The 23,141-nt window shown below is 38.4% G+C and overlaps 1 protein-coding gene across 1 annotated transcript in view; it reads left to right on the top strand.

Moving 5' to 3' along the window:
- The first annotated feature begins 815 nt into the window (after window positions 1-815).
- LOC114281333 (wall-associated receptor kinase-like 1) overlaps window positions 816-23,141 on the top strand; it is a 60,992-nt gene continuing 38,666 nt past the window's right edge. Inside the window, exons 1-4 of the mRNA XM_082888753.1 lie at window positions 816-950; window positions 2,063-2,311; window positions 2,399-2,476; window positions 22,123-22,204. Coding sequence (XP_082744879.1) covers window positions 816-950; window positions 2,063-2,311; window positions 2,399-2,476; window positions 22,123-22,204 — 544 coding nt within the window. The remainder of the gene's footprint in view (window positions 951-2,062; window positions 2,312-2,398; window positions 2,477-22,122; window positions 22,205-23,141) is intronic.

Below are 23,141 nucleotides of genomic sequence, written 5' to 3'. Positions count from 1 at the left end.
ACCTTTTCTTTGCTTAGTTCAATTTCTTTAGCTGTCTCATCATCACTCTCCATCAAGGCCTTTTTGAGGCCTGCTAGACTGGATTTCTCTTTGGCTCTTAGTTCAACATGAACTTTGGCCATTTGTTCTTTGCTGGTACTCATTTTGATCTTAGGACCAGGCTTTAAACCCTCTTATTCTTCTGTCTGGCTCTTTAACTAAGCCAAGGAAGTACTTTTTCCATTTTCTTTCAAATCTATATGGTACTGGGTGTACTTTCGCTGGATCTTTCTTGTTTGAGACCTGGAGATTACAGGAACCATATCTGGTTCCCTTGTCTTTGTGTTTTTCAATAGTTCCCAGTTATTTAGGGCTACGAAAGGGGGTTTGATCATCTTCTCTTTCCCTCCGAAAGCCCTTTCCTGGGTTAGAATCACTTTTGGTTTGTTTTGCATGACAAACTAATCAGGTACCCCTGGTACCCATGTTCCTACTGCTCCGGTTGGTAGGCTTGCTACTCTTTTCTTTGGAACTGTCTTCGAAGCTGTCTCAGAGAGCCAATCATTGGCTCTGGTGCCTTGTCTTGAACCAAATTTAGAATTCCTTTCAGGCTAGTTGACTGTCATGTAGTAGTCATGTGGCCTGAGCTCATGCAGAGGTATCTTACCTCTTGACAGATTCCCGGTGTCTGGAGGTCCAACCAAGGATGGTTGCTGCCTAGAACCAGTTGGAAATGGCCTCCTGCCATAATTGTTAACTGGCTTACGGTCTTTTGCACATCTTTGTAGTATTGCTTCCCATCAGTTGGGAGCCCCCTTAGCCATTTATAACTCAACATGCATTTGGGACACATTCTCTGCATTACAGCTGCTTCGAGAGAGTCACTATCAAATGCTTGTTCACTGGAGCCATCCCTTTGGCCTACAAAGCTTTGTCCACTGGCTGGTGAACCCTTTGTGTTCTTCCTAAAGGTAACCTGGCTAACAACATGGATTTGCACACTGACTTCTTCCAATTCCTTCAAAAAGAGATTCTAGAAATCTGGTATGCTAACATTAGTTGATGCCTCTCCAATTTCTGGAAATGGATTGGTATCAATTCCCATAGCCTTTTCAGTCTTGGTTGGAAATTTCAGCCTCCCTTTCCGAATTTGTTCTAGGACCCTATCTTGAAAAACAATGCAATTTTTACTTGAGTGGGACCAAGAGTTATGCCATTTGCAGTACAATTTTCCTTTAAGTTCTTCAGAATTTGGGATCTTAACTCCTTTAGGGAACTTTAAGAAATGTGCTGCTAGCAAATGATCAAATATGTCAAAAGAATATTTTCAATGAAGGTCTTTCTTTTTAAACTGTTAGTCAATTGTAGTATCTTTCTGAATCAATGCCTCACAAGTCATAGGTTCTTTTCCTATGATTTTTGTTGCATCAATTTCAAAGTTATGGTCCCTACAATAGGTCCTATAAGATGCATTGCTTCAATCTTGTTCTTCTTCAAAAAACTTTATAAGTGAGTTCTACTAGGTCTCGAAACTCTATCGAATCAAACTTCTTTCGAAGCATAAATTCTAGCCCATTTTGGGCCAATCTAACAAATTCAGGTTCGGGTAAAACAACCCTGCATTTGTTACGTGCTCTTTTGAATCTGGCAATGAATTGAGTAGCCTTCTCATTAGGCCTTTGGCTCAATCTTGCCAAGTCTGCCATAGAAACCTCAGGTTCTGTTTGGAAAAACTAGGCATGAAATACTTCCTCCATTTGTTGCCACGTTCGAATAGAACCAGGTGTAAGGTTAGTGTAACAAACAAAAGTTGCCCCTGTTAGAGAATTTGGAAAAAGTTGTAATTTCATATAATCATTATTGGTAAACTCATCACATTGGCTTGTGAATCTGACAATGTATTTAATGGTTGACTGATTTCCATTCCCATAAAAAAGAGCAAAATATGGTATTTTATATCCCCTTGGATACTCATGTAGCCTATCTATCCAGTTTGGGTAAGGCTTTTTGTAGATAGGAGTCTGGACCCCCCGAGCCATGGGTCCATAAATCTCTCTTACTATATTACCCATATGGTGTCTAGGCACCATGTTTGGTGCTAATTGAGCCACTATTGAGGGAGCAAACACTTGGTTTGGAGGAACCACTTGTGCTTGGAGTCACCTTGGTCCAGGCGAAGTCATATTTGGGACTAGTTATCCCTGTTGTGCCTGGTAAACCTAAGGATATGGCTGACCCTTTTAGGCAGGTGTCTGGCCTACAAAAGGAACTGCTGGGACGGGGAACACGCATTGTTTCTCTTCCAATTGTAGGAATCCCATCAAACACTCAGGTATAGCTTCAAACATGGGATTAGTATATGTTTTGCTATTTCCTTGTGTTGATCCTACCCCACAACTATTTATGGCTTCGCTGATAGGTAAAGACATGTTTTGGCCTGTTGGCACTCTATGGAAGGGCTCATACCATAACTGAGACATTGGTACTGGTCTTTCAGGTGTTTGATTACTGGTTTGACCATTATCTTGCCCATTATCTTGTGCATGCCGTCTATTTCGAGCCAATTTGCTGCTAAAGCATATTTATATTGGGGGTGATTGTTTAGGCTTTTTTGAGCTAACTTATAACTTCTAGCTTTCAAAAATCTATTTTAGACTGTTTGGTTAAACTTATTTCAAACAGCTTCTGATTCTAACAATTTACTTTAACTCAAAAAAACTGATTCTGAGAAGCTACTCACCCCTTGCTTCTGATTATCAACTTCTGTTGTGGATATGTTAATTTACGCTTATACTCTTAGATTTTTTTATTTTTTTAAAAATAGAAAAAGACCCAAATGGACTATAGATTATTATTATTATTATTATTATTTATGAGAAATGCAGACAAGTAATGAATAACAAAAAATAAAAGTTAATTGAAAAAGCTACTTCACAGCTTATTTAACAAATACTACTCAACAACTTAAATCTATAATCCAACAGCTACATGAAATAGATTAACAGCTTCTGATTAAAGTCATAATTTATAATCTATTAAGCTATAATCTATAATCTGTTTTAACAGCTACACCAAATGGGGTCATTTTCTTCAGCATGTCTATTGATGGGTGGTTGATATGTATGTATTCGATCTAAAAGGGACACTACCCATCTTTCCATTGTATACATCAACTGTTGTCCCATAACATCCACAAAACTTCCCCATTGATTTGTGCATGAGAGAGTCGAAGGACCAACTTCTTGGCCTTGTCCAATATTCTGGACTTGCGTTGTATATCTTGAAGTAATGGTTTCTTCAATTAATTGTGGAGGACTGTTTGAAGCAGGCACATTTTTCTGGATGTAGCTCAGTGTTTTCCTCTATATTAATTCCTTCTGCACCTTCTTCGAGGTGTTCATTTTCTCCTCTTACTAGACGTCTAGCCATTTTTTAAGTCCCACTAGGCGTGTCAAAAAATATATGTTGGATTTTTTGGCTTTCAAAGGTTAATAATGCAATTTTAAGTGTGCCAACAAGGACTAGTTATTCCTTACAGAAATTTTAATTGCCAACCAATTATCAGATGATTGTGTTAAAGTTCTTTTAACCTCAATGAAGAGGACTTTTATTGGTGGCTTTGCTTAGGAGAAAATTGAAGATAATAACAATAGATAAAAAACAGTTTCTTGAACTGAATTTCATTAATTAATAAGAACTTACAATGATACCTTCGCACTTTCACAGCCTCAAAGGGTTTTACAGCAACAAACTATTTTGAACTACTCCTAAGAATTGAAGTGCAGTATAGGAATTGAAGAACAAAAAATGTAAAAAACTGGAAAAATATAAAGTAAATAACTGGTTTCTGGATCTAAGTCTAGTCATTCTTCTGTTGGCCTTCTCTTCTACTTATACCCACTAATGGTAACTGTCGAAGTCATCTTCTAACCGTCGAAATGCCTTTCCACGATCACTGGTCATGGCTTTGAATAGTTTACTCCCACTACTTCATTCCTGCAGTTGGACTTTCCTCTTAAATTTGAATTTGAATTGTGAGTAACTGTTGGGCCACGTCATCTTGCGCCTTCTTACTGCTCCAATGGTACGCAGATTCATTAATATCAATATGAACTGCCACGTGTCTGTCGTTGACTGGAGACTTGCATTATTTCTCCAAATTACCTTTTACGAGCCACATGTTAAGTTTCGATTGGCGTATACAAAATATATAGCCAACAGTAACCCATTAATAGATATATGAGAGAGGTTAAATTCAGTACATATCTAACCTTTGATATAAATGCACAAAGTGAATGCCTTAGATTTGAACTCATAATCTCAAAGTTAGTAGATTAAAATTTTAACCAATAATTATTTTCAAAAAAATCAAGTTATTTACACTATTTTTATTTTATTTTTTATTTTTTTTATTTTTTATTTTTTTATTTTTTTTTTTTAAGTGAGGACATGTGACCCCTTGGTCGTTCCTTAATCCCATCCCTTTCCATGCCTAAGTAGTAAAATATATATAGAGAGAATAGTGTTGAACCAAAGAGTTTGAGAGTGAGAAAGTTTGGCCCTCAATGTCTGTATCTTTCTGTAACGCCCCGCTATTTCATACATGAATCCATCGCAACCAATATAACAATACACCCCAAAGCCATCCTTTTCACTAAACTAAAAATTAAAATTTATAACTTCTCTATTTACATGTCCTTAAACCTTGTACCCAACTCCAAGTTCTACAACAAGATGACAATTACAATAGAAGAACCCCATGGGTGTACAAGACAACAGCAAAATAAGTCTAACAGCCCTATTACAAAACTCTAAGTCATTACAGCAAAATATTCTCAACTGTCAATCCCAAAACCGCTTACTTCAAGTCACCACTGTAGTTGTACAACATTATTTCCTGAAAAATAGGATAGGGGTGAGCTATATGCCCAGTAGGAATACATTTAACCAAGTATTTAATCATTCGAATAAATTTATGGCACCCTTGAGACAAAACGTAAAAGTAGTTATGAACACATGTAATCTTCATTGATTATGTAAATACATAACGATTAAGCATGGACCATTACATTTCACACCTTTACAGCATAACAATTAAACAATCACATCAATGGAAAACAAACCATGAGTCCCATGTAAGAGTCAAACACAAGTTGCTTTAGTTTCAAAAACCATCTCCCACATTTGCCGGCTGCTATACGGCAGGAAGTGGGCACCCAAGAAAACCATCCATTTTTCCATTTTCACCGGCTATTATACAGCAGGACTGTGTGGACACCCAAAAATATTTTTCCCACATTCGTCGAGCGATAAGCCTAGACAGGGCATTTGGGAACCTTTTAAACTCCCCGTGCGGGTACCAACACAACACCACATTTTCCAAAACCGACTCTTACCCGAACTCATGCATAATTAACAATTCCATCACATTTTAATTCCATTAACAAGCATCCATCATCACAATAGATGAAACACCACATAATATTCAAAGAATAATAACATTCAAGTCACAATTCCTTTACCATATCAGCATCCACATCTTTCATCTCTTGATTGTTCATAATATTCCATGAATCAAAGGAAATTCCACTCAATTTAGTGTTTTCTATTCAAATTGAAAAGTTAGGGTTTTACCAAATTTGGGGGTTTCTATCCTTCATCATAGACATAGGTTTTGACAACATTTATATATATGTTTCTAGCAAAAGAGTTAAGAAATTTCAAGAAAAAGTCTAGCACAATGATTTATTTGTGTAAAACATGGGTTTAATCCAACAAGATCCTCAAATTAGCTTATAAGTCACAACAATACCACAAAATCTCTTCAAAATAAAGAAATACTAGGATAAAAGTATCCCTACCTCAAAGAAATGAAAAGAAAACTCGGAGAAACCCAAAGTTGATGAAATCTCGAAGTCCTTGGATTAAAAGAAAGCCCTTGACGGGCTCTCCAACCTTCCTCAAGGGACCTAGGTGAGAAGATGCTTCTAGATGAGTAGATCTAGCTATCTAAGTGAGAAAAAGTTGGGTTTAGAGAGAGATGAGAGAGACTCACAGTTTGAGAGGAAAGAGGAGGAGAAAATCATGAGAGAGAAGAGTGTTGGGTCTATTTATAGTAGTAGAAAAGTAGCCCTGAGGTCATTGCAAAGAATAAACCCAAAACCCCCAAAAGTAGGGCTCATTCGGACCCAAAAATTCTGGAAATAACATGCAGGGGTTGACCCTTCGGGCAGATGTGTCAACCCTTTAGGTAGAAAAGACAATCTGGCACAAGCAAGGGGGGGTCGACCCTTAGACAGGAGGGGGTCGACCCTAATTTCCAGCAACTAATACAGAAATTCTACAATATAAGAGGGTCGACCCTTCCCAGACTGGTGTCGACCCTATTGAAAACTAGTAGAGGTACCAAGAATTCAAACAGGTATAACTCTCTCATTCGGACTCCGTTTTAGGTCGTTCTTGTGTCCAAATTGAAGCCCCCGAAACAAGCTTTCCAATGGTTCCAGCCTAACATTCAAATTCAAAGTATGGAAGGAGAAAAAGGGATAAAGAGTAAAGGTTGGTCAAAAATGAAAACTCAAATTTGGGACTTTTGATCTAATCTTGCCTAAATACCTTGTTAAGGCTTCAGTCAAGATTCCAAACATCCCCCAAGGATCATCAATTATAATATTTAGATTTCACTTTCCAACCCATCAATGCCACGAGTCCGACAACCATACAAGTTTTAAGGTGACGGGTACTAATTTACACCAATCCAATACAAATTAGAATCCGAGTCATTACAAACTCCCCACCTTAGGAAATTTTGTCCCTAAAATTAGACAATTCAAGAATCAGAGTTTCGAACAACCAAAATGGAATGGATTCCAAAATTGACACTTACTCCAACTAATCATGAACAATCTCTACTCTATCACAAGTCTCTAGAAGAGTTTCCCAATGTAATGAATTTCACGAGTTGGACAAGAAACAACTCCCAATTGGTTTACATTCATCATGCCAAAAATCTAACTCAAAGACTAAAAAAAACTTCCATATTTCAGTCCTCCACTTATATTCTAATAATACCCAAATGATTAAAGTGGTGAACCTCTTTTTCAACTCATTCACATGATTATCCTTAACAAGCCACAAGAATTCATCAATTCTCTGAAACAAGAAGTCAAGTAAAGGCTTTACTAACATACCCTACAGTCGTATCTCAAACAAACTTAACCTCAAGAAAATAATTTTCAGTTGCCTAACAATGTAGAACCTTAGGAGACTGAGCTTTCACCTTATATTCACACCCTAAGAAAACTATCGATCTCTTGGCAATAAATTTCCAAACAATTATCTCACATTACAACCCAAGTCCTTGATCCCTTTCATGAGAAGAAAAGATTTTAATAAATGTTTTATCCGGCAACCATAGCCTTCAACAAACACAATTTAATGAAACCAAGCACCTTAAACCTCGTGCTTGCCACACAACTGGAATTATGCCTTATTATTGCGCACTTGTGATTTTAAAATATTTGATAATTAAAAAGAAAAAGAACATCCGGAAATATATTTTATGACCTTTACATTTTAAAAGAGATCATTAATGGTAAAAGACTTTATATGCAAATGTTTCTAATACATACGAATGATTTGTAAAAGTACTGAGTTTTAAAAAAAGACATATTTATTTATGTTAAGGTTATTAAGAATCATACATACCATAAAACTCAATATGCATTGTTCATAAGTGTTTCACATTTTCTAGCTGGTTTGTCCATCATAATATTTTCCCAATTTCGGTAAAAACTAGATCGTGCTCAATGGGAGAACTCCGTTCCCAACTCAGTTTTTTTAGCATATTCCGACTAGTGACTCTCAACCGTCACCTAATCAATAATCCCATCACCATAGTGATGCCACAATCTCAATATAGTTATTTAAACAATAACAACGCAAATAGACTAAACATCATGAGTTTGGGGAAGTCACATCACATTTACAACCTCTACCATAATCAACCAATTACTCTTTATTTATTCTATATTTGCATCACATTCTTCACAGCCAACCCCATTTTGGGGTTCACGCATAATCAGTTAAAACAAGTACCAAGCTGTTATCATAACTTGTCACTCCCTTGGATGACACACATGCTCATCAAACAATCAATTCCCATTCACCCACCTCATTTCTAAAATTTAAATACGTTCTGAGGTGACTCCCTGCCAATCTCTCTTAATGCCACAATAATAACCAACACACCACGTAAGAAAAAATCATCTACCTATGCTTACACAACACACTACATTCCCTAAAGTCAATGCCATGGTATTCACTTCCAAAATTAAAATACGGCTCCACACCATACTAAGATTGTAATGTCCTAGGAGGTCAAACCCAAATTCAAAGCCTTCTGTAATGCAGACTTACTCCATAACAAACATTCACACCGTTAATGATGGTATTATGCCTCTAATACAAAATTCTAACAAGATCGTACTTTCAGTACTTCAATCCATTCATTACTACAGCTGCTCCACCCTTGAAAATAGTTTAACTCAGAAGGTCATTCACCGCGACTTACCCAATGAAATTAAAATATACTTTTCATAATTGCTCTAGTCACAAAACAATAACATCAACCATTATATCAAACCTTTCATTAAAAGCCTATACAACTCAAGATGAAAGGATACACCAGCAAATACTCATTCACTTTACAAAATTTGCAGGTCAATAATAGTCACTCCGACATAATTTCCATAACCAACCAAATTACAACGGCACTTCGCACCATTTTATTTCCTGACAAGGAGTCCACCTAATAACTTCTTATAAGATGACACCATCACAAAGCGTTAATGGAATAAAGTTAAAATAAGGGATCACTCTCTAGTAGGCATAACTATATCTTCTAATTAAGAAAACCACTTACCACTAAAGGTCAAATACATCCAAAGTAAACCCAATAATCGTATTCGATCAACCTACCAACAACACACTATCTCACCACTCTTATAGCAAAACAAAGGATCAATATAAGGAGTTCACAGCTCTTACTCCAAGGGTACGAAACCCCCTTTTTCTTCTTTCTTTCTTCTTATTTTTATTTTATTTTATTTTATTTATTTTATTTTATTTTTAACTAAAGGGTAAGGGCTGCAAAATAACTCTCATTTCAATTGCATGAAAGCACCGTCGTCACACACACCAAACTTAACCCAAAATACTCACGTATACTTCTCATATTCACCATTTCTATCCTTTAAGTAAAGTGATTCTAAGAATTAACACCAATCACTAGCAGTGGACCAATCACAATTTTCACGAAGAATACTCACCCACCAACTCCTTTCTACATGACAGTTAATAAACTTACCACCAATAACTACCAATAACCTCCACAACCTATCAACATAAACTTAACTAGTTTTACTCCTATGTGGTGTTCACCAAAAACTTCCAATAATATGTTCTAAGTTCATTATGGGCTCTTTCACGACTAGGTATACAACTAAACCATACTTCAACACCCCAAGTCGACGAGCTAACTCACATCAACACCTACTCCTTAAACCCAACACACCATGGAGCCTATCCCAAAATTAGCACACAACACTACACTAGTACTACGGTGATTCACAATGCCCAACCTATACTAAGCAATAACCCGATAACACCACCACATAGCACTAAGCAACGATACAATCCATTAGGCCAATTAACAATTCCTATCTCCTATCAAGTAGGCACTTCACAAATTTAATTTATTTTATTTATTTATCAACCAACCATCACACTGTCATATTCAACCTCAAAAGTCTGCCTGAAGCCAATAGTCAAACCATTCCTAAATAAGATTTCCAAAAGTAATGATCGCGAGGCATATTCCAACCATTCATTTTGAAGACACCGCTAACATTCCCACAAGAGTAAGGCACATCCAAGTCACCCAAGAATAAGTTTCAAACTAAAAACAACAACAAAAACATCCTCCACACTAGTCCAACTAAGAGAGATACAAAATACCATCACCAACAGATGCTCTTAATTAAAACCAAAGGTAAGGAATATATCGTCCTCTTTTACCAAGGGAAACCTAGTACCCTTGAATCGGAGCTAACTCCAAACATTCAAGATGGGGTAAACACAAAACCAAGCACAATGGTAACACTATACCGACCCACTAGTACCCTAAAATTTCCTCCACGTCCACAGTATAACGGATAACTAAGTCAAAAACTTAAACTCCTAAAAGAAAATTTAAGATAACCCTTACTTGAGGAAATCTCCACATTCGCATCCCAACTAGTGACTAACTTAACATAACTCAACCTCATAGATGAGATACAGGCACCAAAAGTTTGTATTTACCTCAATATTAGAAGCTATGTCATCACAAACACTTCTAAACCCAATCGAAATACTTACGTACACCTTTAGCCATTACGAAACTTTTATCTCATAGTCAAAAGCAACCACCAAAGAATTAACATCAATGATTCTCAAACCATCAGGCACAGATTTGCATAAGGACACACCGATCCGACTTCACCGATCAATCCAACACACTTTAGTCACACGCTCTATTGAACCATAATAGCCTCCCAAGTTAACTCCAAGAGCTTCTTCTAAGAACATTTATTATGCCATCACGACCCCTGATATAATAACTACACCACTCAAGCACTCCAATAATCAAGCATCAAGACCAATTACTTATGAACTAGACCATAATTTCTAGAGAGCAACCAATTCTAGCACTCAATATCTCAATCGTTAATAACAAATCACCAACCCTCAAGTCACCATCTCCATTACCAGAGATTCAACACCACAATTACAACCTTTTTCATTTATTCTCCACAGTCTAATTTACCTCAAAATTCTACATTTAACTCATTTTCTAAAAAAAATTCTTTGTGCACCACTATAATCCCTACCGTGCCATAACCACTCACACTGCCACAAAGGATTCAAAAGTATTACTACCTCTCAAGACATGTCAACCACCACCAGGGCAAACCTATGCCAACTCACCACCAATGCTAACACCTAACCCATGTGACACACCAAGGTTCCCACTCATGATTTTCATGCTCTACACACCATCCAAACAAGCATTTACACAAATATCTACTTTTACATAAGACCATCCACATAATCATGCAATCACATAAAGAATATACAGGCTACCCTCCTAAGATACTAGCCAGTCCCATGGCAATCAAGGGCCTCCAAGTGGAAAAAGCATTGATCAGATGCCTTTCCAAAAGGATCTCGATGAGTGCAACAGATAAAAGCCATATCTCATAAGTTAACCCCATACACATATAACCACATATATACATAAGGCACACAAGGCACGTAAACATCCCATCCTAGCCTAGGAATCCCATTGTGACGAAAGTCACTTCCCACGAGCCTAAGGTATTCGAACCTAATGCTCTGATACCAATTTGTAACGCCCCGCTATTTCATACATGAATCCATCGCAACCAATATAACAATACATCCCAAAGCCATCCTTTTCACTAAACTAAAAATTAAAATTTACAACTTCTCTATTTACATGTCCTTAAAACCTTGCACCCAACTCCATGTTCTACAACAAGATGACAATTACAATAGAAGAACCCCATGGGTGTACAAGACAACAACAAGATAAGTCTAACAGCCCTAATACAAAACTCTAAGTCATTACAACAAAATATTCTCAATTGTCAATCCCAAAACCGCTTACTTCAAGTCACCACTGTAGTTGTACAACATTATTTCCTGAAAAATAGAATAGGGGTGAGCTATATGCCCAGTAGGAATACATTTAACCAAGTATTAAATCATTCGAATAAATTTATGGCACCCTTGAGACAAAACATAATAAGTAGTTATGAACACATGTAATCTTCATTGATTATGTAAATACATAACGATTAAGCATGGACCATTACATTTCGCACCTTTACAGCACAACAGTTAAACAATCACATCAATGGAAAACAAACCATGAGTCCCACGTAAGAGTCCAACACAAGTTGCTTTAGTTTCAAAAACCATCTCCCACATTTGTTGGCTGTTATACGGCAGGAAGTGGGCACCCAAGAAAACCATCAGTTTTTCCACTTTCGCCGGCTATTATACAACAGGACTGTGTGGACACCCAAAAACATTTTTCCCACATTCGTCCAGCGATAAGCCTAGACAGGGCATTTGGGCACCTTTTAAACTCCCCGTGCGGGTACCAACACAGCACCACATTTTTCAAAACTGACTCTTACCCGGACTCATGCACAATTAACAATTCCATCACATTTTAATTCCATCAACAAACATCCATCATCACAATAGATGAAACACCACATAATATTCAAAGAATAATAACATTCAAGTCACAATTCCTTTACCATATCAACATCCACATCTTTCATCTCTTGATTGTTCATAATGTTCCATGAATCAAAGGAAATTCCACTCAATTTAGTGTTTTCTATTCAAATTGAAAAGTTAGGGTTTTACCAAATTTGGGGGTTTCTATCCTTCATCATAGATATGGGTTTTAACAACATTTATATATATGTTTTTAGCAAAAGAGTTAAGAAATTTCAAGCAAAAGTCAAGCAAAATGATTTATTTGTGTAAAGCATGGGTTTTATCCAACAAGATCCTCAAATTAGCTTATAAGTCACAACAATACCACAAAATCTCTTCAAAATAAAGAAATACTAGGATAAAAGTATCCCTACCTCAAAGAAATGAAAAGAAAACTCGGAGAAACCCAAAGTTGATGAAATCTTGAAGTCCGTGGATTAAAGAAAGCCCTTGACACGCTCTCCAACCTTTCTCAAGGGACCTAGGCAAGAAAATGCTTCTAGATGAGTAGATCTAGCTATTTAAGTGGGAAAAAGTTGAGTTTAGAGAGAGGCGAGAGACTCACAGTTTGAGAGGAAAAAGGAGGAGAAAATCATGAGAGAGAAGAGTGTTGGGTCTATTTATAGTAGTAGAAAAGTAACCCTGAGGTCATTGCAAAGAATAAGCCCAAAACCCCCAAACGTAGGGCCCATTCGGACCCAAAAATTCTGGAAATAACATGCAGGGGTTAACCCTTCGGGCGGATGTGTCGACCGTTTAGGTAGAAAAGACAATCTAGCACAGGCAATGAGGGGTTGACCCTTAGACAGGAGGGAGTCGACCCTAATTTTCAGCAACTAACACAGAAATTCTGCAATAGAAAAGGGTCGACCCTTCCCAGACTGGTGTCGACCCTATAGAAAACCAACAGAGGTACCAAGAATTCAAACAGGTATGACTCTCTCGTTCGGACTCCGTTTGAGGTCGTTCTTGTGTTCAAATCGAAGCCCCGGAAACAAGCTTTCCAATGGTTCCATCCTTACATTAAAATTCAAAGTATGGAAGGAGAAAAGGGATAAAGAGTAAAGGTTGGTCAAAAATGAAAACTCAAATTTGGGGCTTTTGATCTAATCTTGCCGAAATACCTTGTTAAGGCTTCAATCAAGGTTCCAAACATCCCCCAAGGATCGTCAATTATAATATTTTGAGTTCACTTTCCAACCCATCAATGCCACGAGTCCAACAACCATACAAGTTTTAAGGTGACGAGTACTAATTTACACCAATCCAGTACAAATTAGAATCCGAGTCATTGCACTTTCAATATGTCAACCTTATAGTAGGGGCTCTTAACCAACATTGATCACGACTCTGTCATACGGACCAATATTGGTTTGCCACCTTAGAGCATCCGCATCAGTCTCTTCAAATTTTTAGTCAAATTATAGCTAAAAAAGCTATTTTACTATTTTAGCTAGTCACATCTTTAGTACCTACTGCATCAAACTCTTTATTATAAATTAACTTTATTAAAATATTATTTTTTTATTGTGTTTGTTATTCTTTCTTTTTTTATTAAATTGATAGTTACCAACCAAATAATTCTTTAAAAAAAAAAAAAAAAAATTGGTCGTTAACTGGTTGACCGACTGGACTTGCAAGCAGACATCCGGTAACACTAATCTCCGTGTTGTGGTGTGTAGACGCGCCCGCGAGGGGGGCCCTCGCTACAGTTCGGACTCGATTTGTGTCACGGTTCTAAGTCTGAACCAAAGAGTCCAAATCTGGCAAATCGTTTTGAGAAACAGATTTTTGAAAAGAAGTGCCAAACATGGACTGCTTTGCCAGATACAGAGTCGCTACCTAAATATTTTAAAATGAGGGAATTTAGGAAACCCTGACTCGGTGCCAAAGGCCACGTGTCCGTCATCACCAAAGTTGCCTCGGCTCGGGAGCTTGGGTACGATTGGGGAAGGTCAGCTATGAGCACCCCCTCTCGCCCGGTCCGAAGACCGGCCTCTACTAACCGTGATATCCGATTTTGAAAACGTTATGTGTTCTTATCCCGATTATTAGCCTAGAATTACTACGTTATGCGCACAGCAAACAAGTATAGACTAGATTGCCTAATTTGGAAATAAGCATTGCATATCCGTTTGTCTTGAAAAAAACACTTTGGAATTTGCTACTCGCAAGTAGGCTAAAATACGGATTTCAACGAGTTTTTCCAACTCAGACAACCCAACCTTCACCCACAGGCATTCAAACAGTTTATCACATAAGCATCTAGCCACATGATAAGCATGCTGTTATGATAGCATTCACACGCATGCGATATGCTAAAGCATAAATGCTTACCGAGTACTCCGAGCCAAAACAATAAACTAGTTAGCCAGCATGCATGGTCCTAGTTCATGTCAAATTGGCTAATGCAACACATACAGGATGCAATTAGAATAGGCTCGGCTAACCTAAACATGGCATGTGAAAATGCACAAGTAGCATGTATTCAGGTTAGATTTGAAATACTAATGCAGTTAGCATGATGCGCCGAGCCCGGTGCATGCAATACTGATGAATGATGCACGCATGCATAGCATAAGGTATGCTAAATTAAACATGTCCTATTACTAATCATCAAAGCAGGTGAGTAAAAAGGAGAAAGAAATGGGGGTTGGAAGACATGCACACACTCACCCACACTTATTACAAGTTTACCCTCGCTCGGAGGGATCGAAAGAATAGTACAGTTCGAATAATGAATTAATTATCCTAGCTAATTAATTATTACAAATTACCTAATTAGTTAACAAATTAACTAAGCTAGGAAGGAAAAACAGATAAGCCGCCTCGGGAAAAGAGCCCAATGCGATGCATGTTCGGTTCTGCTCGGAAGTACACTGTCATACATGAGTTGCCTCTGTTTTCCCTGCTATACTCCTCTAAAGACTGTCAAAGTCTCAGAATTGCTTCCCTGGACACTGGGAGACACCACCGGCTGAGTAGAATATCCACCGGCAGTGGTATGTTGTAAACGCGCCCGCGGAGGGGGACCTCGCTGCTACAGTTCGAACTCGCGATTTTTGTTGTCGCGGTTCTTAATCTGAACCAAAGAGTCCAAATCTGGCAAATCGTTTTGAGAAACAGATTTTTGAAAAAGTAGTGTCAAACATGGACTGCTTTGCCAGATACAGAGTCGCCACCTAAATATTTTTAAAATGGGGAAATTTAGGAAACCCTGACTCGGTGCCGAAGGCCACATGTCCGTCATCACCGGAGTTGTCTCGGCTCGGGAGCTTGGGTACGATCGGGGAAGGTCAGCTATGAGCACCCCCTTTCGCCCGGTCCGAAGACCGGCCTCTACTAACCATGATATCCGATTTTGAAAACGTTATGTGTTCTTATTCCATTTATTAGCCTAGAATTACTATGTTATGCGCGCAGCAAACAAGTATAGACTAGATTGCCTAATTTGGAAAGAAACATTGCATATCCGTTTGTTTTGAAAATGCTTTGGAATTTGCTACTCGCAAGTAGGCTAAAACACGGATTTCAATGAGTTTTTCCAACTCAAACAATCCAACCTTCACCCACAGGCATTCAAACAGTTTAACACATAAGCATTTAGCCGCATGGCAAGCATACTATCATGTTAACATTTACACACATGCGAGATGCTAAAGCATAAATACTTACATCGTACTCCATGCCAAAACAGTAAACTAGTTAGCAAAACATGCGTGTCCTAGTTCATGCTAAATTGCCTAATGCAACACATACAGGATGCAATTAGATAGGCTCGGCTAATCTAAGCATGGCATATGAAATGCGATCAACTATCACATATTCAATTTTTGAATTGAAGTACAAATGCAGTTAGCGTGATGTACCGAGCCTAATGCATGCAATACGAATGCATGGATGCACACATGCATAGCATAAGGTATGCTAAAATAAATGTGCCCTAATCTACCATCATAAGCAGGTAAATAAAAGGGAAGAAAGAAGTGGGGTTGGAAGACATACACACCACCTACGCACACTTATTACATATTTACCCTCACTCGGAGGGACCAAATAAATATTACAAATTAATTAACTACGCAAGCTAATTAATATTACAAATTGCCTAATCAACTAAGCAAAATAACTTAAACTAAGAAAAACAGGAAAATCGCCTCGAGGAACGCGCCGCCATGCATAGGCTGCCTCTGTTTTCCTTCCTTCACTCCTCTGGAGGCTGTCAAAACCTCAGGACTGCATCCCTGGACACTGGGGAGTGCCACCGGCTGAGTGGAATTACCACCGGCAGTGGTGTGTGGCCATCGGCACAAAATGAAGCTGTCGGCAGAGGAATTGTTGCCGGTCGGCACCTTACACTGCCGGTCAGCAGAGTGTTCCTGCAGAATCTGCAAATGACAGCAACAGAGGGCAAGGCAAAGCATGGCAGCACAATTCAAGGCATATATGCACTAACCATGTCCCTTATCATGATAATGACTCAAAGGGGCATGTGCCTCGATTCTCGGACCACCAATCACGCATTTCCATGCATTATGGCCCAAAGAACCAAGTATGCAACTTTGATTTCAAATGCATGCAAACCAAATCAAACAAACAAGGCCCAATTCCTATCACCAATTCAAGGAACAAGGCATGCATGCAAGAAGTAATGCAACCTAGGCACACAAGCTAAGGATGCAACATGGCATGGCAACAAACTTATGCAAGCATGCAAACAAACATGAAGCAATGCTAACCAATGCAAAGGTGGTCTAAAGCATGATTTTAGGCAACTCCAATAAGGCCTAAAACAAAGGCCAAAGTGCTATAATGAGGGACCAAATACACATGCACACATACACATGTTGAAAGGCCAACACTTAGGCACAAATTGGACAACCCTCAAACACATTTGAAAGGAGGAATCATGGACTAATTAGCATGCAACATAAGCATTGAAATCATGCTAAGACATGGTACCAAACCAAGCAATAAATCAAGCCAAGCATGTAACAAATGGCCCAAATGCTCAAAGCAAACCAATAGAGTATTGAACTACACTTAGCAAGACCAAACATGGCATGAACTCATTGACCAAAAACAGAGTTTTGGGACATTAATACAAGGCCTAAGGACCACTTAGATGGCATCCAAATGACTCAAGAACAAAGGCATGTATAATCACCAAAACATAGAGCATGAGATGACAACCTTACAAGACATTAAAGGGACATCAAATGCGAGCTCTCAAGCATACAATAAGGTCTGAAATGGCATGGTAGATGGTCCCAAATCACCAAAACAATGCAAGGATGGCATGCTATACATTCACATACTTAAGGCCAACAAGCCGGAATGCAAAGGGGCTATATGATGCATGCCAAATTCGACCCAAACAACCTAGGACAGACCTAGAACATGGCAAAACATGCACAAAATCTTCACAAGACTAAGCCTAAAACATGCTCCAACAAAGGCTAACAACCTAAGGCACATTGAGGCAATAACATGGCATTACAAGGCAACTATGCTAAGCATGCATGGAGTACCAAAACCAAGTAAAAACAGAGGCATAACATGACATATTAAGCATAAAAAACAGCCAAGTCATGGTCAATACACCCTCAAACATAATGCTCTCTCAAGAGGCCAAAACATGCCCTTTTCAAGGACAACAAGGAGAGGGGGTGGCCCTCTCCTTCTTGGGACTTCAAGGCATCACCTTCACCACTGAAATCCCTCAAGATTTCAGTGGTGAAGAGACCCCAACACCAAAATCCCGGAGCTAGCACAAAAGGGCACAAAATGAGGCCTTTTAAGGCCTAAGGGTGTTCAAACTTACCCAAACCACAAAATACTCTTAATAAACAATCAAGAGGACTAAAAAACAGAAATTGTTTGTATTATACACTAAGCTCAAAAATGAATTTAAGATAGGTAGAAAATCAATGCAAAAATGGGGAAAAATGAGACTAGGTTCTCACCCTTGAAGACCCCTTCACAAATGGTGCTCCAATGGCCTCCTTTGGCTTGAATCCAACACCAAAACTTCAAAATCAGTCCCTTAGAACCTCAGTTCCAAGAGGAAGGTGAAACACTAGGTGTTTGTGTGCAATAGTAAGACACAAAACACCTAGAGCACTAAAGAGAAGGAAAGAGAGATAGAGTGTATATCTAACCCTAACACTAGAACCAGAGCTCAACAATGGCTGTCTAAGCTCTCAAAATATCTTAACTCTCTAACCTCTTCAAGCCAAGAGACCCCACTCTCTCTATATGGCACTTCTTGTCTTGTAAAGCTTACAAGACAAGCTTCATAAGAGGGAGATCCCTCCATACACGTGTATGGAGGGGAGCAAAAGCAAGACAGCTGTCTTAAAATATCTGCAAAAGCAGATGCACAGTAATCGGCCGGCCAAAAATGCCATCTTGGCCAAAAATAGTGCCGGCCGGCACTAAAAAGTGCTGACCGGCAACAAATAGTGCCGGCCGGCAATAAACATTGCCGGTGGCAGCAAAAACCAGCCGGTGGCCTCTAGCCACTGCCGGTGATGGGTGGGGATGGTCCACAAGCCCTACCCTGCCCTTCCAAGGTAAAACACAAGTGTTTGGTGCAAAACCAGACACTAAACAGTCGAGTTCGGAGATCCTGAGACAAGGCGCGCGAGCCGAGACCTCCGGGAACTCCAAACGAACACAAACATGGATAATCACCGAGCGTTCAAACGGTGACGTCCAAGTCTTGAGGACGGTCAAAAATGGGGTGTCTACATATGTGATCACCGGCTGTGAATGCATCCATCAGCCATCAATGGGTTGCCGGCCGGCACTCCATGCAGTCGATCGGCAGAAAGTGCCTGCAGAACCTGTTTGACAGCAGCAGAGGACAGGACTTTGCATGGCAATGCAATTCAAGCCATATATGCACCAATCATGTCCCTTATCATGTTAGTGACTCAAAGGGACATGGTCCTTGGTTCTTGGACCATCAATCGCGCATTTCCATGCGTGATGGCCCAAGGGACCAAGTGTGCACACTTTGATGTCAAATGCAATGCAAACCAACAAACTAAAGCCCAATTCCTATCACTAGATCAAGGAACAAGACATGCATGCTAGATGCAATGCAACCTAGGCATGTAAGCTAAGGATGCAACATGGGAATGCAAGATGTACATGCAAGCATGCAAACAAACATGCAAGGTAAGCATGCAAGCAAGCAAAGGATGGACTTAAGCATGATTTAGGCAGCTCTAATTAGGCCCAAAACAGTGGCCAAAATGCCCAAAATAGAGAACTAAACACACATACACACATGCACATGTTAAATGGCTAACACTCAAGCACAAAAGGGCAACTCTCAAGCACACTTGAAAGAGGCATAACATGGACTAATGGCATGCAAAGTAAGCATTGAAAATCATGCAAGAACATTGTGCCAAACCAAGCAAACAAGATAGGCTAAACATGCAACAAATGGCCCAAGCATTCAAGGCAAGCTAATGAAGTATTGAACTACACTTGATATGACCACACATGGTAAGACTTAAATGACCAAAAATAAAGTTTTAGCACATAAAACAAAGCCCAAAAGACCACTTAGATGGCATCTAAATGGCTTGAATTCAAAAGCATGCACAAATGCACTTTCAAGGAGCATACCACACAAGCTCATAAGGCATCAAAGGGGCATCCAAGGCAAACATACAAGCATGCTAAGGGGACTGAAATGATGCTATAAATGGTGCCAAACCATTAAAACAAAGCAAGTAATGCATGCTATACCTTCACATACTCAAGGCCAACAAGCCAAAATGCAAAGGGGCTATACTAAACATGTCATGGCCGACCAAAATGACTAAGGACAGACCTCAAACATGGAAAAATAAGCACAAAAGCTTCACAAAGCTAAACCTAAAACATGCTTGAACAATGGTTTACAACCTAAGGCATGTTAAGGCCTAAACATGGCATTACAAGGTAGGTATGCTAAGCATGCATGGTGTACCAAAACCAATTAAAAACAGAAGCATATTATGACATAATAAGCACAAAAAATAGCCAAGGCATGGTCAACAAGAAGCTTAGCTAGGTGCTCCCTCAAGAGGCCAAAAATGGTCCATTTCAAGGACAACAAGGAGAGGGGGTGGCCCTCTCCTTCTTGGGACCTCAAGGCACCATCCTCACCTCTGAAATCCCTCAAGATTTCAGTGGTGATGAGGCCCAAACACCAAGGTCTCAGAGCTTACACAAAATAGCACAAAATGGAGCCTTACAAGGCTTAGGAGGGGTCAAACAACCTCAAACCACAAAACACTCTAAACAAACTATTTAGAGGGCCTAAAAATAGAACTTTTTTGTATTATACACTAAGCTCAAAAACAGTTCTAAGATAGGCAAAAATAGGATGCAAAAATGGGGTAAAAAGGGACTAGTTTCTTACCCTTGAAGACCCCCTTCACAAATGGAGCTCCAGCAGCTCCTTAAGCTCCAAACCAGCTCCAAAACTTTGAAAAGAATCCCTTAGAACCTCAATAGTCAAGAGAAGGTGTAATGGTGGGTGTTTGTGTGCAATACTAAGAACAAATGCACCTAGAACACTCAAGAGAGAAAAAGAGAGATAGAATAGCTACAACTATACTAACCCTAGAACCAGAGCTCTCCTCTGTATTTTTTGTCTCTAAAATGTCTAACCCTAAAGCCAAGAGGGGAGGGCTCCTCTTATAGAGGAGACAATCTTGTAAAGCTTACAAGGTAAGCTAACAAGAAGTCCATCCCTCCATACACGTGTATGGAGGGGAACAAAATGCCATACAGCTATATTAAAATATCTACAAAAGCAGATGAACAGTAGTCGGCTGCTCAAAATTGCCATTTTGACAAAATGGAGTGCCGACCGGCAACAAAGAATGCCGACCGGCAATATACATTGCCGATGGCATCAAGACACCAGCTGGTGGCCTCTGGCCATGGCCGGTGATGTGTGGGGATGCCTCACAAGGAATTCCCTGCCCCTCCAAGGCAAAACACAAGTGTTTGGTGCAAAATCAGACACTAAACAGTCGAGTTCAGAGATCCTGAGGCAAGGCGCGTAGCCGAGACCTCCGGGAACTCCAAACGAACCCAAACATGGATGATCACCGGGTGTTCAAACGGTGACGTCCAAGTCTTGAGGACGGTCAAAAATGGGGTGTCTACATGGTGATGCTCATTTGTGGTAGTGAGGTACTGTAGCACTCGTAAATTAGCGATGAACGGTAGCGAGACTGATGCACGTCCATTTTTTATGAACAATATCACTAATTTAGCTAAAAAATGATTTTAGCTAGTTTGATGCTGATGCTCTTATCAGACCAAGCTAGCTTACATACCCATTGCTTTTAATGTAAAGTTATTTTTGTTTTAAATTAAGAAAAAATCAATTGATGTAGTTATTTCAAATATATAATGGATATCTATAGATAGAATCACAATCCTACTATAATAACCATTTATTTGTACTATATTATGTGTTACTATCAGTCTAGTTGTCAGCACTCCAATAAAATTATACATTAATGGGAGGCACATTACACTAATATTGTGTTGAAAAATAAAATTATAAACAAGATTGGTTGGTAACCTTGCTCTTTTACACACACATCGAGAAGAAAAAAATGGGGTTAATTAGATTTTTGGTTTTTAGTATGAGTCTTGTGTAATTTTGATCTCTAATATTTAAATTGTGTCAATATAATTTTCAATGTATAAAAAATTATTTCACTTTGTTTTTTGGTTGGTAACTGCATTTTTTTTATCTCATAGAATTTATTGCAATTGTATGCAGTCGGGTGCTCAGAAGTTCCTTGGCTTCCTTGGTGCAACAAATCAAAAATTATTATCATTGGTAAGCTCATTTTCCTTAGAAGTGTTTAGAAGAGTTACTGCCTTTTATGTTTGGAAAATGGTATAGGTCTCAAATTTTTTACCAAAGAAATTATCAAATGTCTCACATGGGTATGGGGTCCACAAAATTGCGAACCCCACATCCATGTGAAACATTTGGTCATTTATTTCGTATCCCTAGCATTACATTTTATGTTTTTGGTTGACTACTTATTGATTACAATGACATGGCACTATTCGGGTGAAGATAATTTGGTTGGGGGGCTAAATGAATGCTAAAAAGGCTTGAGGCTATTCTTAAACCCTTGTTATTAGATTTTTCATTTTGTTGCACAAATCAAAAAAATAAAAAATAAAAAGAATTTGAGAGTGTTGAAATTTGGCGATTTTTAGTTTAAGGTTTCTGATATTAAAATTTTATAAGATTAATGACATGCAATAGTTTTATTGTAATTGGGATCTTTTAACATTTTTACAAAATATTCAGCTCTTTACAGAGAAATTTTAGATCTTCATAAAAATTTCTCCGTATGAAGAAAAATTTTCTAGTATGAAGGACCCTAACTACCATAACAATATTATTGATAGACCTTAACTAATAAGAAAAAATATATTGGACCTCTTCTACTACTCAAAGTTAGAGAGAGATGTTTCAGTAATTTTTCCTAAAATTTGCTACATGGGTTATGGCTATAAAATCAATTTTTTGGACTCAAATAAATATTTAAATCAAATCTATCAACTTAACTCCATAAATATGAACTATTATATAAATTTTTTAATAATTATTTGAATTTAAAATATCAATAATATTCAATCATAAAATAAATTTGAATTAAATATATTGTGAGTCATCAAAATATATATTTTATTTTTATTTTATTCTTTGATATTTTCATCATGTTAATTTAATCTTTAACTTTTTTAAATTTTTGTTA

Source organism: Camellia sinensis, chromosome 9 (genome assembly GCF_055761805.1).
Source record: "Camellia sinensis isolate YWXY chromosome 9, ASM5576180v1, whole genome shotgun sequence".
In the NCBI taxonomy this organism is placed as follows: Eukaryota; Viridiplantae; Streptophyta; class Magnoliopsida; order Ericales; family Theaceae; genus Camellia; species Camellia sinensis.
The sequence above is the reverse complement of the archived record's forward strand: the minus strand, read 5'-3'. Positions and strand labels throughout refer to the sequence as shown.